At 39.5% G+C, this 10,972-nt stretch overlaps 1 protein-coding gene across 2 annotated transcripts; it reads right to left on the minus strand.

Annotated features, from left to right (window-relative positions):
• Positions 1-1,246: 1,246 nt before the first annotated feature.
• PCNP (PEST proteolytic signal containing nuclear protein) lies at positions 1,247-10,966 on the minus strand. 2 transcript variants are annotated; one of them, XM_017731849.1, is made up of 5 exons: positions 10,937-10,966; positions 7,128-7,296; positions 5,137-5,211; positions 4,589-4,644; positions 1,247-3,237 (listed from the first exon to the last, which is right to left on the minus strand). In XM_017731849.1, the coding sequence occupies exons 2-5, from the start codon at positions 7,203-7,205 to the stop codon at positions 3,108-3,110; spliced, it is 339 nt and encodes a 112-aa protein (XP_017587338.1). In that variant the 5' UTR covers positions 7,206-7,296; positions 10,937-10,966; the 3' UTR covers positions 1,247-3,107. The 2 variants fall into 2 exon arrangements, with proteins under 2 accessions (XP_017587338.1, XP_017587337.1); XM_017731848.1 differs by having other exon boundaries at positions 7,128-7,348.
• Positions 10,967-10,972: the final 6 nt, after the last annotated feature.

Here is a 10,972-nt window from a genome sequence, read left to right on the forward strand (position 1 = left end):
CTGATAAAAATCTTCATTCTGAGAATCGGGATGATGCACCTCCCATACTCTAAAGGAATGAAATTAGGTAAGGGGCTACACCCAGCACTGCCTGAAACACTGCCACCAGTAGTTCACCACACTGTTTGGTGGGACTGTTTTGTTTTGGGTTTTTGGGGGGGGAGGAGGGGGGCTCCTTGCCTTTTGTTTCCTTTTTTTTGGGGGGGGGGTTGTTAGGCTTTTTTATTATTTTAATACAGTTAGATGAGTTTGGATCCATTTACAAGGCAGCAGGCTCAGAAGAGCCCAGCTGCAGGGTAGCACAGCAAAGGTTACTGGGTAACTACTCACATCTTCACCTTACGTCACCAGTGTTCTGCAGACTGCTCAGGTGCCAATTCCTGCTAAGCAAGCATGAGCTCCCTGGGAAAAAACTACACAAACTGGCATTTAAACCACTGACAGGCACACACATCTTGCTGTACTAAGCAGTTCAAGGTCTCAAAATACCTCCTGGAAGCACTTCAACATACCTAAATCACATAGTTTATCATGAGTTTCAGGATTCTTGAACATCCTTTGAAAAAAAAAGCCAAACCAACCAACAAAAAAAAAAATCACACCAAGAACAAACAAACAAACAAACAAAAAGGCTCTGCATGCAAAAACCATGACTACTCTAACCAGAGCCTACAGCTTCAAGTTAGTCCCAGCTAACATTTGCCATGATGCTATTGTTCAGGTCAGTCAGTTTGTCCTGCAAGCATCAGACATTAAACACCAGCAGACACCTCGGAGCAACAAAACCCAGCTTGTTTGGCACTCAGTCCTGAGGCCATCCTGATGGATTTCCTTCCATGAAGAAGGAAGAGAACACTTACATTGGGTGAGGCAGGATCACTGCTCACCTTCAGCTGAGATTTAGAAGTTTCTGCAGTCTCTCACAAGGTCTAGGACTATTTATTGACCGTGGAAGTAAGAAGATAAATGTAACTTTTCCTCTCTCAGTTGCATGGAAGGCATTCCATAGCATGTCTGCTCTTCTGCCTAGCAATTTCCTAAATGATTTTGAAGTACAAGGAAATTCTGGGTATGAATAGCTACTTGAGTCAAAGATGCAGAAGACAGTGGTGGTAGGTTAAGGTTAACTAAAACAAGGAATAAATTTCCAAGTCATTCTCTTATTTGAAGTTCTGTTTTTCTTTGTTCCTATACAAGTGACTAATATAGTATGAACCACCTACTGAGGAGCACGAGAAAATAGCTATTCAGTATGAATTATCACTATCTTAAAGGGATTTATTCAGACAAACATAACCACATGTGATGAAAATAAGTGAAAAGTGTCTTGCCTAGTTCCAGTAATGCCCAAATTGCTTTTGGAAGTCCTGAAAGTCAGTTTTGAACGTGTGTTTTGTTTTAAATAAACCAAATATTTCTGCTATGGAAAAAAAATAATGTATACATTTTTATGTTAAGTTTGTAACAAGGCTTTTAAAAGAAAACAGTTACAGGTATTCAACTGCATCAGACTTCAAAGAAAAAAGATTACACATACAATACAAAAATACAAAAAAATATTTTTAGAACTTACAAACTCAAAAGTCTAAGTGGTCAGAGCTTTCCTAAAATAATAATAATAATCATCATAATAATAATCATAATAATAAAAAAATACATTACAAGATGCACTTTCCTTTCTGTACTTGCAAGTTCAACTTTAGCAAGAAGACGCTTTTAGAGGCAGGATGAAAGCAATTAATGTATTGAATTCTACAACCAGTTCCCAGAAATTAATTTAGTGGTTGACACTATCAGGTATTTGAGTTTAAAAAGAACCTTATGTTTGTTTGGGGTAGGGGAGGTGTTGCTCTTGGGACAGGTGGTGGTGTTGCTGTTGATAATGTTCTATTTTACCTGTTCTGTTAGTAAAATGTTTTACAAATATGCAATCTAAATTAGAGTGAAATTTAGATGGTCACTACTAGCACTGAAATCCTACAGCACTGTTCTGCAGTATGAAAGCTAAGAAATAAACTGACCAGATTTATGTCACTGCTGAAAATCACTGCAAAAGGAAGACAGGCAGGAAAAGGTCAAGTTTCATTTCTGAAGCTGACACTTGTTAGAAACATCAGGACTGCAGATACAGCATTCTTTGACCTGATAGTGTCCACTGAGGTCACAGGTATCAAGGCATTTTGTCTTAAATGGCAAGACAGGGAAAGTGCATCTTAGATTTTTCATACTAAGCAGTGAGTTACCAATTTTTGGTGTGGCTTTTATTCCTTCTAGGCATCGTAAAGAAAAATATTCAACCAAAGGTGAAGCTTAATGTACATTAGCTTGTATTTTTGGTGGTGGCTTTTGTGTACCACTAGGAAATGCTAACAAGCACTACTCAAGGCTAATGATTTAAAAGGAGCACACTGAAAATACTGATTTACCTTTGTAGTGAATATTCTTTACAGACTGTATCTAATATACAGACAAGGCCCATTTCCTTAGGACAGAACAGGCCACTGAAGGTTACACATCCTACATGAAATTTTAAACAAAATCAGAGCTAAGTTACCAGAGCCACTCAGAGCAACGTAATTCCTAGTTTGCAGAGACTTAACAAAAGGTGACTGCAGGGAGAAAAAAATACAGGTTCTTATTTTTTCCTGTGTAAGATTATACTCAAATTAATAGTCCAGTAACCCCTCTAGCACAAGACAATGCTCACTCCTAGGAGTCAACTGCTTCTCCTGTTATGAAGAGGGAGCCAGAAGTGAGAACGCAAGAGCATTCAATTTTGACCTTATTAAAGAGACAGTAACCTTTTTCATCCACCTTATTTAATCACTGACAAAAAAAAATTATCTTAAAAAGGTACCACTCCAATTTCTTTATTATCTGTAACCTTTTGAAACTAATCACATGAACTACAAAATTAGCAAATGCCTTGAAATCTGTATACAAAACATAAATTACCTCTAATTTCAAACTCATTTATTAGTGTACCACTCAAAATCTTAAAAAAGTGGCTCCAAAGATAGTCTCATACCATTCTTAAAAAAGGAAACTGTTCCTTTAATGTTACACCCTCCCCTCCCCCCAAACACCCAACTTGTAATCCACATCATTTAGTTATTTTCTTGGTCATGGACGTTTCCAAGATGAGATTTTATATTTCGTTCCCATAGCTTCTGGTTGTCAGAAAATCCATGCTTTCCTTTATTGAAGGAATTTGGTCCTGCTGAGGTTGGTGTATCCCTGTGAGAAGTAAAACAAGAGCAGTTGAGAAAGTCAGCTCACCTACAGTAGTCCGTGCCATGTGACACTGAGAATGCCAATTACAAGCCAAATCTGCCCCAGAAACTACCACACATTTCCTTCTGTTACATCAGGAGCCCTCACTATTAGCAAATGTAAGCTGGCCACAGACCTGATCTCTCCACAGTACACCAAAACAGAGCTGGGGCAGGAGGGGAGGTGGCAGTGGCAGTAACTGCTGCCAGCTGCGAAGAATTTGTTGCAAGGATTAAGAAACTGAGGACCCAAATTTGCTACTGGAGAAAAAAGAAAAACCACCAAACTAGAGGACTTCCAGAGTGACTGACTTTAAAAGCAGTCTATCATAATAAACATTTCTAAAATACAAATTTTCAAAATTCATCCCCAGTTCAAGTGAAGCCTCCTCTGAAAAGGTCCCTACTTATTTTAGGACTGGTCTTCTACCCTCTCACATCTGTGGCAAGCAGAAGAATTACATAATTTATTATAAAATAAATAATTCTTTGTCTTTCTGAAAGATGATTCTCATCTTCCCCTTGCACATGAGTTTAAAAACGTGACCAGACTACCTACTTCAAGGCAATTTATAAAACTGAAAACTAGAAAAATACAAAGTAGAGACAAGCAGAATTCCTACCTATTACCTTTACAAGAAAAAAAAAAGAGCTTCTGTTTAATGCAGACTCAATTTCTTCCTCAAAAAAAGGCAAGCATGAGTCAAAGTTCAAATGCAAATGTACTACTTTTAACCTGTAGATGAAACATTTGAAAATCCTGTTTCTGGAGAAATGCTTCTTTAACCTCTTCTATTGATGCCTTAGGTTTTAACTTTTCGATTTTTCAAATCCTGTACTGCCTGGTGTGTAACTCTGAAGTTCCTTGTGGCCTGTTAGCTGCTGTTCTCTCATGCTGGTTGGACATAACAAGACTCTCTAGGTTTCCACCTCAAGGACACCAGGCCTTAAAATGTGTAAACTAAAAGCCTCTAAAGAGGGGAACCCACTTGGGGTAATTACATAATGAACTGAAGTTATAATTGGAGAATTAACCCTGATATGCAAATGGACCAAACTTATAAAAGTGTGAAGAACCCGTGACCCAGAGTCCATCTTGGGTGGAGTCTTTGGCCTGCCCAGGGTGTACCTTTGAAGGCCTTCAAATAAATACCTCCTTTTGTTCTCTTATTCTTGTCTAGCCTCTGTGTTTTAGGTGGCCACCCCAGGCATCACTTTCTCCTCGTATTCTTAAGCCATCTGCAAGACCTGCCCTGAGCTGGGGAGGTACTTCACACGCTCACCCTTCCCCAAAGCCCAGTTCAAAGCTGCCCTACCTTCCGATGTTCTTCATGCGCATCTTTGCTTCTGGGGGCATCTCCTCTGGTTCGCTCTGCAGGGACAAAGGAGGTCAGAGCAGGGCTGGGCACTAGCTTTTGAACACTTCAAAAGCCTGACAAGATAAAGGCCAGACTACAGCCCTACAGGACAGCAAAGTGACTTTGGACACAGTGGAGGTCCTACAAGGTTATAGAACAAAATACAAATTCCTTTGTTCGCCTCTATGTAAAAAGGAGCAGTAAAATGGTAACAAAATATTTAGCAAACCAGAAGCACAAGTTTCCTTTGCCTCCCCTTAATCAAGCCTAGAGAAAGCAACTACTAATTCAAATTATGCTGTGCATCTTATTTTCACGGAGAAGTTACCAACATTTTAATGATTTCTTGAACCAACACAAAGCTATGAAATTGTACATTCTTAATCAGAATCAAGAGATGCTTCTAGGTTGAAAATTCCTGACAGTTATGTAAAGAACCATAAATAACCCACTCTCTGCCTACCACACCAATGGTATTTTGTGTTTGTCACTGGTTTATTACTCACATCTTCATCTTCATTGAATGCTGCTGCTACAGAAAGGGTTTTTGGAGCCAGGGTTGGAACAGGCTCTTTAGGCTTCTGAAAAAGATAAAATGCACAAGTAAAGTAAGTCTGCTAACTCAAAAAAAACTACCCTTGGCTTTTTAAGCATTTTGGTAAAATTAAGTCAAGTCAAACATCTTCACTGAAATGGGCAAGCAGGGGGAAACATTTTGGTCTAAATCAAGCACATAAAGGATTCTCTAATGAAAAATGAAAATGACTGCTCATTTATGTGTGATCACTCTGAGCAGCAAGCTGAACCCTCTCATATTACAGCTCCCCACATGCAGGTCTTAACTTTCTAGCACACTGCAGGGGTACTCAGCCACTGGTGCATGACATGAACAATTAAAACAGAACCTGAATAACTTGCGGTAGCTCAAAATTTTACTGCGTCACTATTTCCATTATTCTTTTGGGATATTCTTATCCATCAATGTCAGAAAAAACGAATATATTTATTTTCTTCTATTTTAACAATGTGACAACTTTCTGGCTTAAAACAATTCAATGCTTTTAAACTACTACCAGTGTGTATCACACAGTCCAATTAATATAAAGTTCCTTTAAAGAGTATGTTTTTTATTTCCAATTTTTTATTCCTCTATCTAAAGTGTAGGAAGCTGTCAAACTCACAACTGTTCCATGTAATACAACAGTGGCACCAAAAGTTACTTCAACACCACTGAGAAAAAACAAGTTACTAGTAACAGTTTGCTACTATAGTACTAAATCAATCCTGTACAGTGCTTTCCCCATTTTGCCTTTACTGGCAATTCTTTAATACACACTCCCAGAAGCTGGTACTGCAGCAGAGCCCTTACGCAACTGCCTACAGCTGTTCTTCACCAATACTGTACAACACATAAATACCATTTCTAAAGCATCTGCACCCAAGGAATGGGTAACGTACTAGGGGAATAAAAATGACTGAAAAGAAACAGGGCAAGTTTCAGCACTGTCCCATCTGGTGCACTGTCAGTCACCCATTAAATTCAGTGAACCAGAAATCCTGAGCCAAATTTATTGCCACTTTGGACATGAGAAACTGAAGAATGCTAGAAGCTCAGAGACGTCAGCCTTGTCTATTTTTCCAAAGTCTGAGCTGCCCTGATTGCATTTATATCCTAGAATGCTGCCAGCCCACATCTCCCATCTTAAAATAAGAGAGATCTCTAAAATGCTGGCATTGCGGGTGCAAGGCTTTCACGATTAGAGTTTGAATTTAGTGCAGACAGCTATTCAGAATGTATCCATCACAGTGATACGTGGGAAATGTAAATGAACTGTATTAAATAGAGAGCCAGCCCCTGGCTTGCCCTTGGCCAAGCCAGCAGAGGACTCGGAGAGCCATCAGATTCACATGGAAACAAGCACAAGGATACCTTGTGCTGGACAATCAAGGAGATCAGAATTCTTAGAAACCTTTGTAACGAAGCCTCATCTCTTGCATGTAACACAAGTAAATCACAGTGACCTTGCAAAGAACAGGCAAAGACATGGAAATACACTGCAATTCCTCATGCTAAAATAAGATCTTTGGCATGGAAGACAACCTATTAAGCCATCTAGATGCTTTCTTCCAGCTTTAAGCTCCTATGCAATGAAGCTTCCAGCACTCATTTCAAAGTAGCCTGAATAGCTTAACAAGTCTGCTCATTTCCCTCAGGAAATTACTGCAGACTTACCAAATCTCATTACAAAATTATTCTGTATGTTTAAAGATCTACAGTTCATTTCAATCAAGTCTTATGCTTCTTGAGACTACTGACCTGTTATTAATCACCTTGAAGTACTTACACATGCATGACTAGCTGGCCCTGCAATGTCTGCTTAAACTTTACCCACGTTACCCTCATGGGATTCAAGGTTTCCTTCTGCAAGGAAGCCTCCCCAAAGTATTTCCCTTTTCCCTAAGATTCCCTAACATGAAAAGTCCGCAGTAAACTTACATTTGCTCCCAGTTTGATGGATATTGCAGATGCCTTCTTTGTTGTCTGACTGCCTATGGAAAATCCAAACTTGGACATTTTGGCAGGAGCAGGCTTTGTGGTGAAGTCTTCAGCTTCTTCATTAGCTGCCCGTTTCTCTGCGCTGCGACTCGAACTTTCTCCTCCATTACTGGAAGAAACAGTCTTAGTTTTCACAGGTTTTTCTGCCTCTTCTTCAGGTCCTGGTGAAGTCGAAACAACTTACCAAGATGAGCTACTTTTACTGAGCAGATTGATGGGAGCAGCAACCTCAAAAAGCATTATACTTTGGGTGCAATAGGTAAGATGTTTTTAGTGACAGCAGTTTCCACCAATGTATATTTAGTGGACAGCAAAACACAAAGAGGAGAAGAAACTGCAAGCACTCCACTACTTGTAAAGAACTTCTTGTATGAGCCAGGAAAACAATCTTGAAGCATCATCTCTTTATTTAGTATGGAAGTCAAAGTTCATGTAGTAAATTAAATGTAGATGACTAAATCTTTTTAAGTTTTTAAGTTGCCACAGATAAGCTTTCATAATTGGAATCCCAATTCCAAATCTAGAGTAGATAATCTAAGTTAAAATTAATTCTACTAAATTCCTACAAAATCATGTCCATGCCAGTCTCTAGGCTTGTCTGGCACAACTCTAAAATCATGGGAGTGACTACAGTGAGGCCAGCTGTCTCAATCATGCTTCAAGTCACTGCTTGTCCGCATCTCATCTGTAATAAATCTGCCAAGCTCTGCTTGAGGAAGGAATCAGCACTAAAAAAACATATATATAGATTTCATCTTTTCTGCTTTTGTATAGTCATGGAAAACAGAGCAGCTGAACAGTAATCCACAGAGAAAAAACATTCAAGTAACATTTTCATTCCTATAAAATCAGTTTCTTCAGCTACACCAAGAGACAAAGGTGTCCTTGGAAAACTCACACTGAACAGAGTAAATGCTTCAGCAAAAAGACGCTTCCCTGCTGCTGCAATAAGCAAACCACTGCAGTAGCAGAAGGGGGGAAAACCGACACATTAGGGAATGGACAGGGAAGTGCTCTCAGTAGCAGTTTAAAACAACTGGAGCTAGCACAAGTTCCTCATCACATCAAGTGGAGAACAGCACCTTCCATGCACAGCAAATTCAGACCATCAGGGAATAAAGTTCTTTGCACTGCTAGTGCAAAAAACTACTACGTAAGATGAAGTAATGGGAGAGAAGAAAGTCTGAACTGGGGGTCAACAAGATTGTAGCTCTGAGAAAAAAAAAAGAAGCAAACAATATCAGGAAATAAAAACTAGGGACTCAATCTGTATATATATATATGTTTGTCTGCTATTTCCCAAATCATAAGCAGCAGAATATACCACTTCTACCCCACTCTTCCAGGTATCAAGATAGTACGTGATTGAAACCAAAATGAATTTATCATTCACCTTCAGAAATATGGCAGATCACAAAAAAACCTGTCACTTTAATCAGTTTCATCATATTTAAAAAATGGTACTGCAAATTTGATCCAGAAAACATAGATATAAAAATGAAAAACAAAGGAGGAAAGAGAAACAATCAAAATTTACACAAGTGACCTTGGGTACTGGTAGTGGTCTTAGCACAGTTTACCAAAAAGCAATCTGCAGAGACTATGAGAACATCCTTACAGCTAGTCCATGAAATCACATTAAATAAAATATTCCAAGTCCAGCCTAGGTACACTAGAGACTGTGATTCAAGGGTAGGTAGAAGACTCACTGGTATTAAAAATGCTGGAACCATAGAGCTAAGTCTTCTTATTCATGACATACAAAACCCATAGCAGCCCAAAATTCAGGACACAAGGAACCAGTCTGGGTTCCTAAACTAGGGCTAGCTTGAAGGTTAGGACACTACAGCTTGCTTCTTTTAAGTGCAAATTCTCAAATACTGCTGAGCACAAGGTGAAGCCTAATACAATCTACCCATATCTGTTTTCTCACCAAATCTTAAAGAGCATCTCTCTCAGAATTAGTTCCTATCAGCACTGCATTCTGAGGGCTATTTCTACTGGGCTCGCCATGGGATGAACTCCAGACTGCTGAAAGAAACACTCTTACTTGATAAGAGAGCTGTAAGGGGCACTGGACAATTGGGGAAGGTGGGGAAGGAGCCATTGTGCTGTTTAATTTCTGCAAGAAACAAAAATGCAGACATTTTTATTAACTATTAAACAGGTCTCTACTATCTCCCATGCCAGTCCATAAATATATTCCAAGATATGAAGACTTCTTTATTATTTCCTGGTGGTCACACTTCACCTACAGAAAGCACCTATTTCCAAACTAGACTAGCTAGTGTCCTTTTCATGGATTACAGAAATAAAACGTTGTCCTACTTCACAGTGGCTTCACTCATGTGTATCAACAAACCACACGAGTGGACAACTTCCCCTGTCTAGGTGGCTGAAGTGACAAGACTGACAGTTCCAGCTGCACAGCATTTCAGGATCTGTTGTCCCTGGGAGTGTGACCACTGGGACATGTGGGAACAAACCAGTCACAACTAAGTTAATTTTAAGATAAACCCCACTATCTTGGCAAAAACTAAAGACTGCAAATTGCCTTCAAAAATCATCAGGGAACAACTATTCATCCTTAGGGCCAACCAACACTCCTTAACTCACTCAGATCATGTTTCAGCACACCAAAGAGTACACAAGGCAGTGTGAATTTCTGATGTACTGATGCTGTCCAGTTACTGTATAACCAATACAAAAAAACCCAATACCATCACCAAAAAATGAAAACCAAAACGCCACCAAAGCCCAACAGAGAACCAAGAGCCAAGGAACTACCTAAAATCAAGTAAAACTGTTCAAATGTCAGCAATTATCAGAAATAACATTCACTGTTGAGGCTATCCTGATTGGTTTCCTGATTTAATTTTTCAACAGATCTAAGAAGTGCCCTTTCCCTTACAGATACATCGAAACAAAAAAAAAAAACAAAAACAAAAACAAAAACAAACAAAAAAAAAAAAAAAAACAAAAACAAAAACAAAAACAAAAAAAAACCAAAAAAACCAAAAAAAAACCCAAAAAACAAAACAAAAAAAAACAACAACAAAAAAAAAACCACCACATCAAAACCTAACTAAAACAAAAAAAGAAACACACCAGGAAAGAAAAGCTTTATCTTTGAAAAGACACTGTCCTGTCCTTTCAAGTTTAAGTTAAGGGAAGAAAGAAGAAAAGAAACATCCAATTAAAATCTTCGAACCAAACAGTGCAGAAATGACAGGAATATCCAGTCATAATATAAATACTGTAAGACCAAACAGCAAACTTACAGATTGCTGCAAAGCAAAAAACCCCCAAATGCTTATAACAGCAATTAAAGAATATTCACTGTACCCATTTATAAATAACTTATACCGTAACTGTTGAAAGTTAATCTTTAAGGCTCTGTCTTCATCCTTGCAGACAGCAACAGTCATATTTCTCTCAAAGCACGGTGTAAGTATTCCGTGTACTTTTAAAGGAGAGAAATAGCGCATTTGCGCCAACAAGGAGAAGCTGGTGTAATTTTACAAAAGCGCCTGTAAAGCTGAGGACAGCAGGCCCAACTCGGCCTCTCCTCCAGCGCAGCCCCCTCAGGCCCGGGCCACCCCCTCTCCCCGCAGGGCCGGGCACCGCACGGCCCAGCCCGGGCAACTCACGGCCGGGTGAGGCACACCTGGACCCCCCCACCCCCGCTGGACCAGCCCGGACCCCGTTCCCACCCCACAGCTCCCCGGCGAGAGGCGCTACATGTTCCCCTCCTGCGGGCTGCGGCCGCTTCGCCTTCTCCCCCT

This window comes from Corvus brachyrhynchos, unplaced genomic scaffold (assembly GCF_000691975.1).
Source record: "Corvus brachyrhynchos isolate BGI_N302 unplaced genomic scaffold, ASM69197v1 scaffold3, whole genome shotgun sequence".
NCBI lineage: Eukaryota > Metazoa > Chordata > Aves > Passeriformes > Corvidae > Corvus > Corvus brachyrhynchos.

What these genes read in the sequence shown, in the direction of transcription:
- PCNP (XM_017731849.1), bottom strand. Translation starts at nt 7,205, where the DNA reads ATGTCCAAGTTTGGATTTTCCATAGGCAGTCAGACAACAAAGAAGGCA. An exon ending in CCATCAAACTGGGAGCAAAT is followed by an intron (nt 5,212 to 7,127) that starts GTAAGTTTACTG and finishes TATCTTTTTCAG; the next exon opens with AAGCCTAAAGAGCCTGTTCC. An exon ending in CGCATGAAGAACATCGGAAG is followed by an intron (nt 3,238 to 4,588) that starts GTAGGGCAGCTT and finishes TACTTCTCACAG; the next exon opens with GGATACACCAACCTCAGCAG.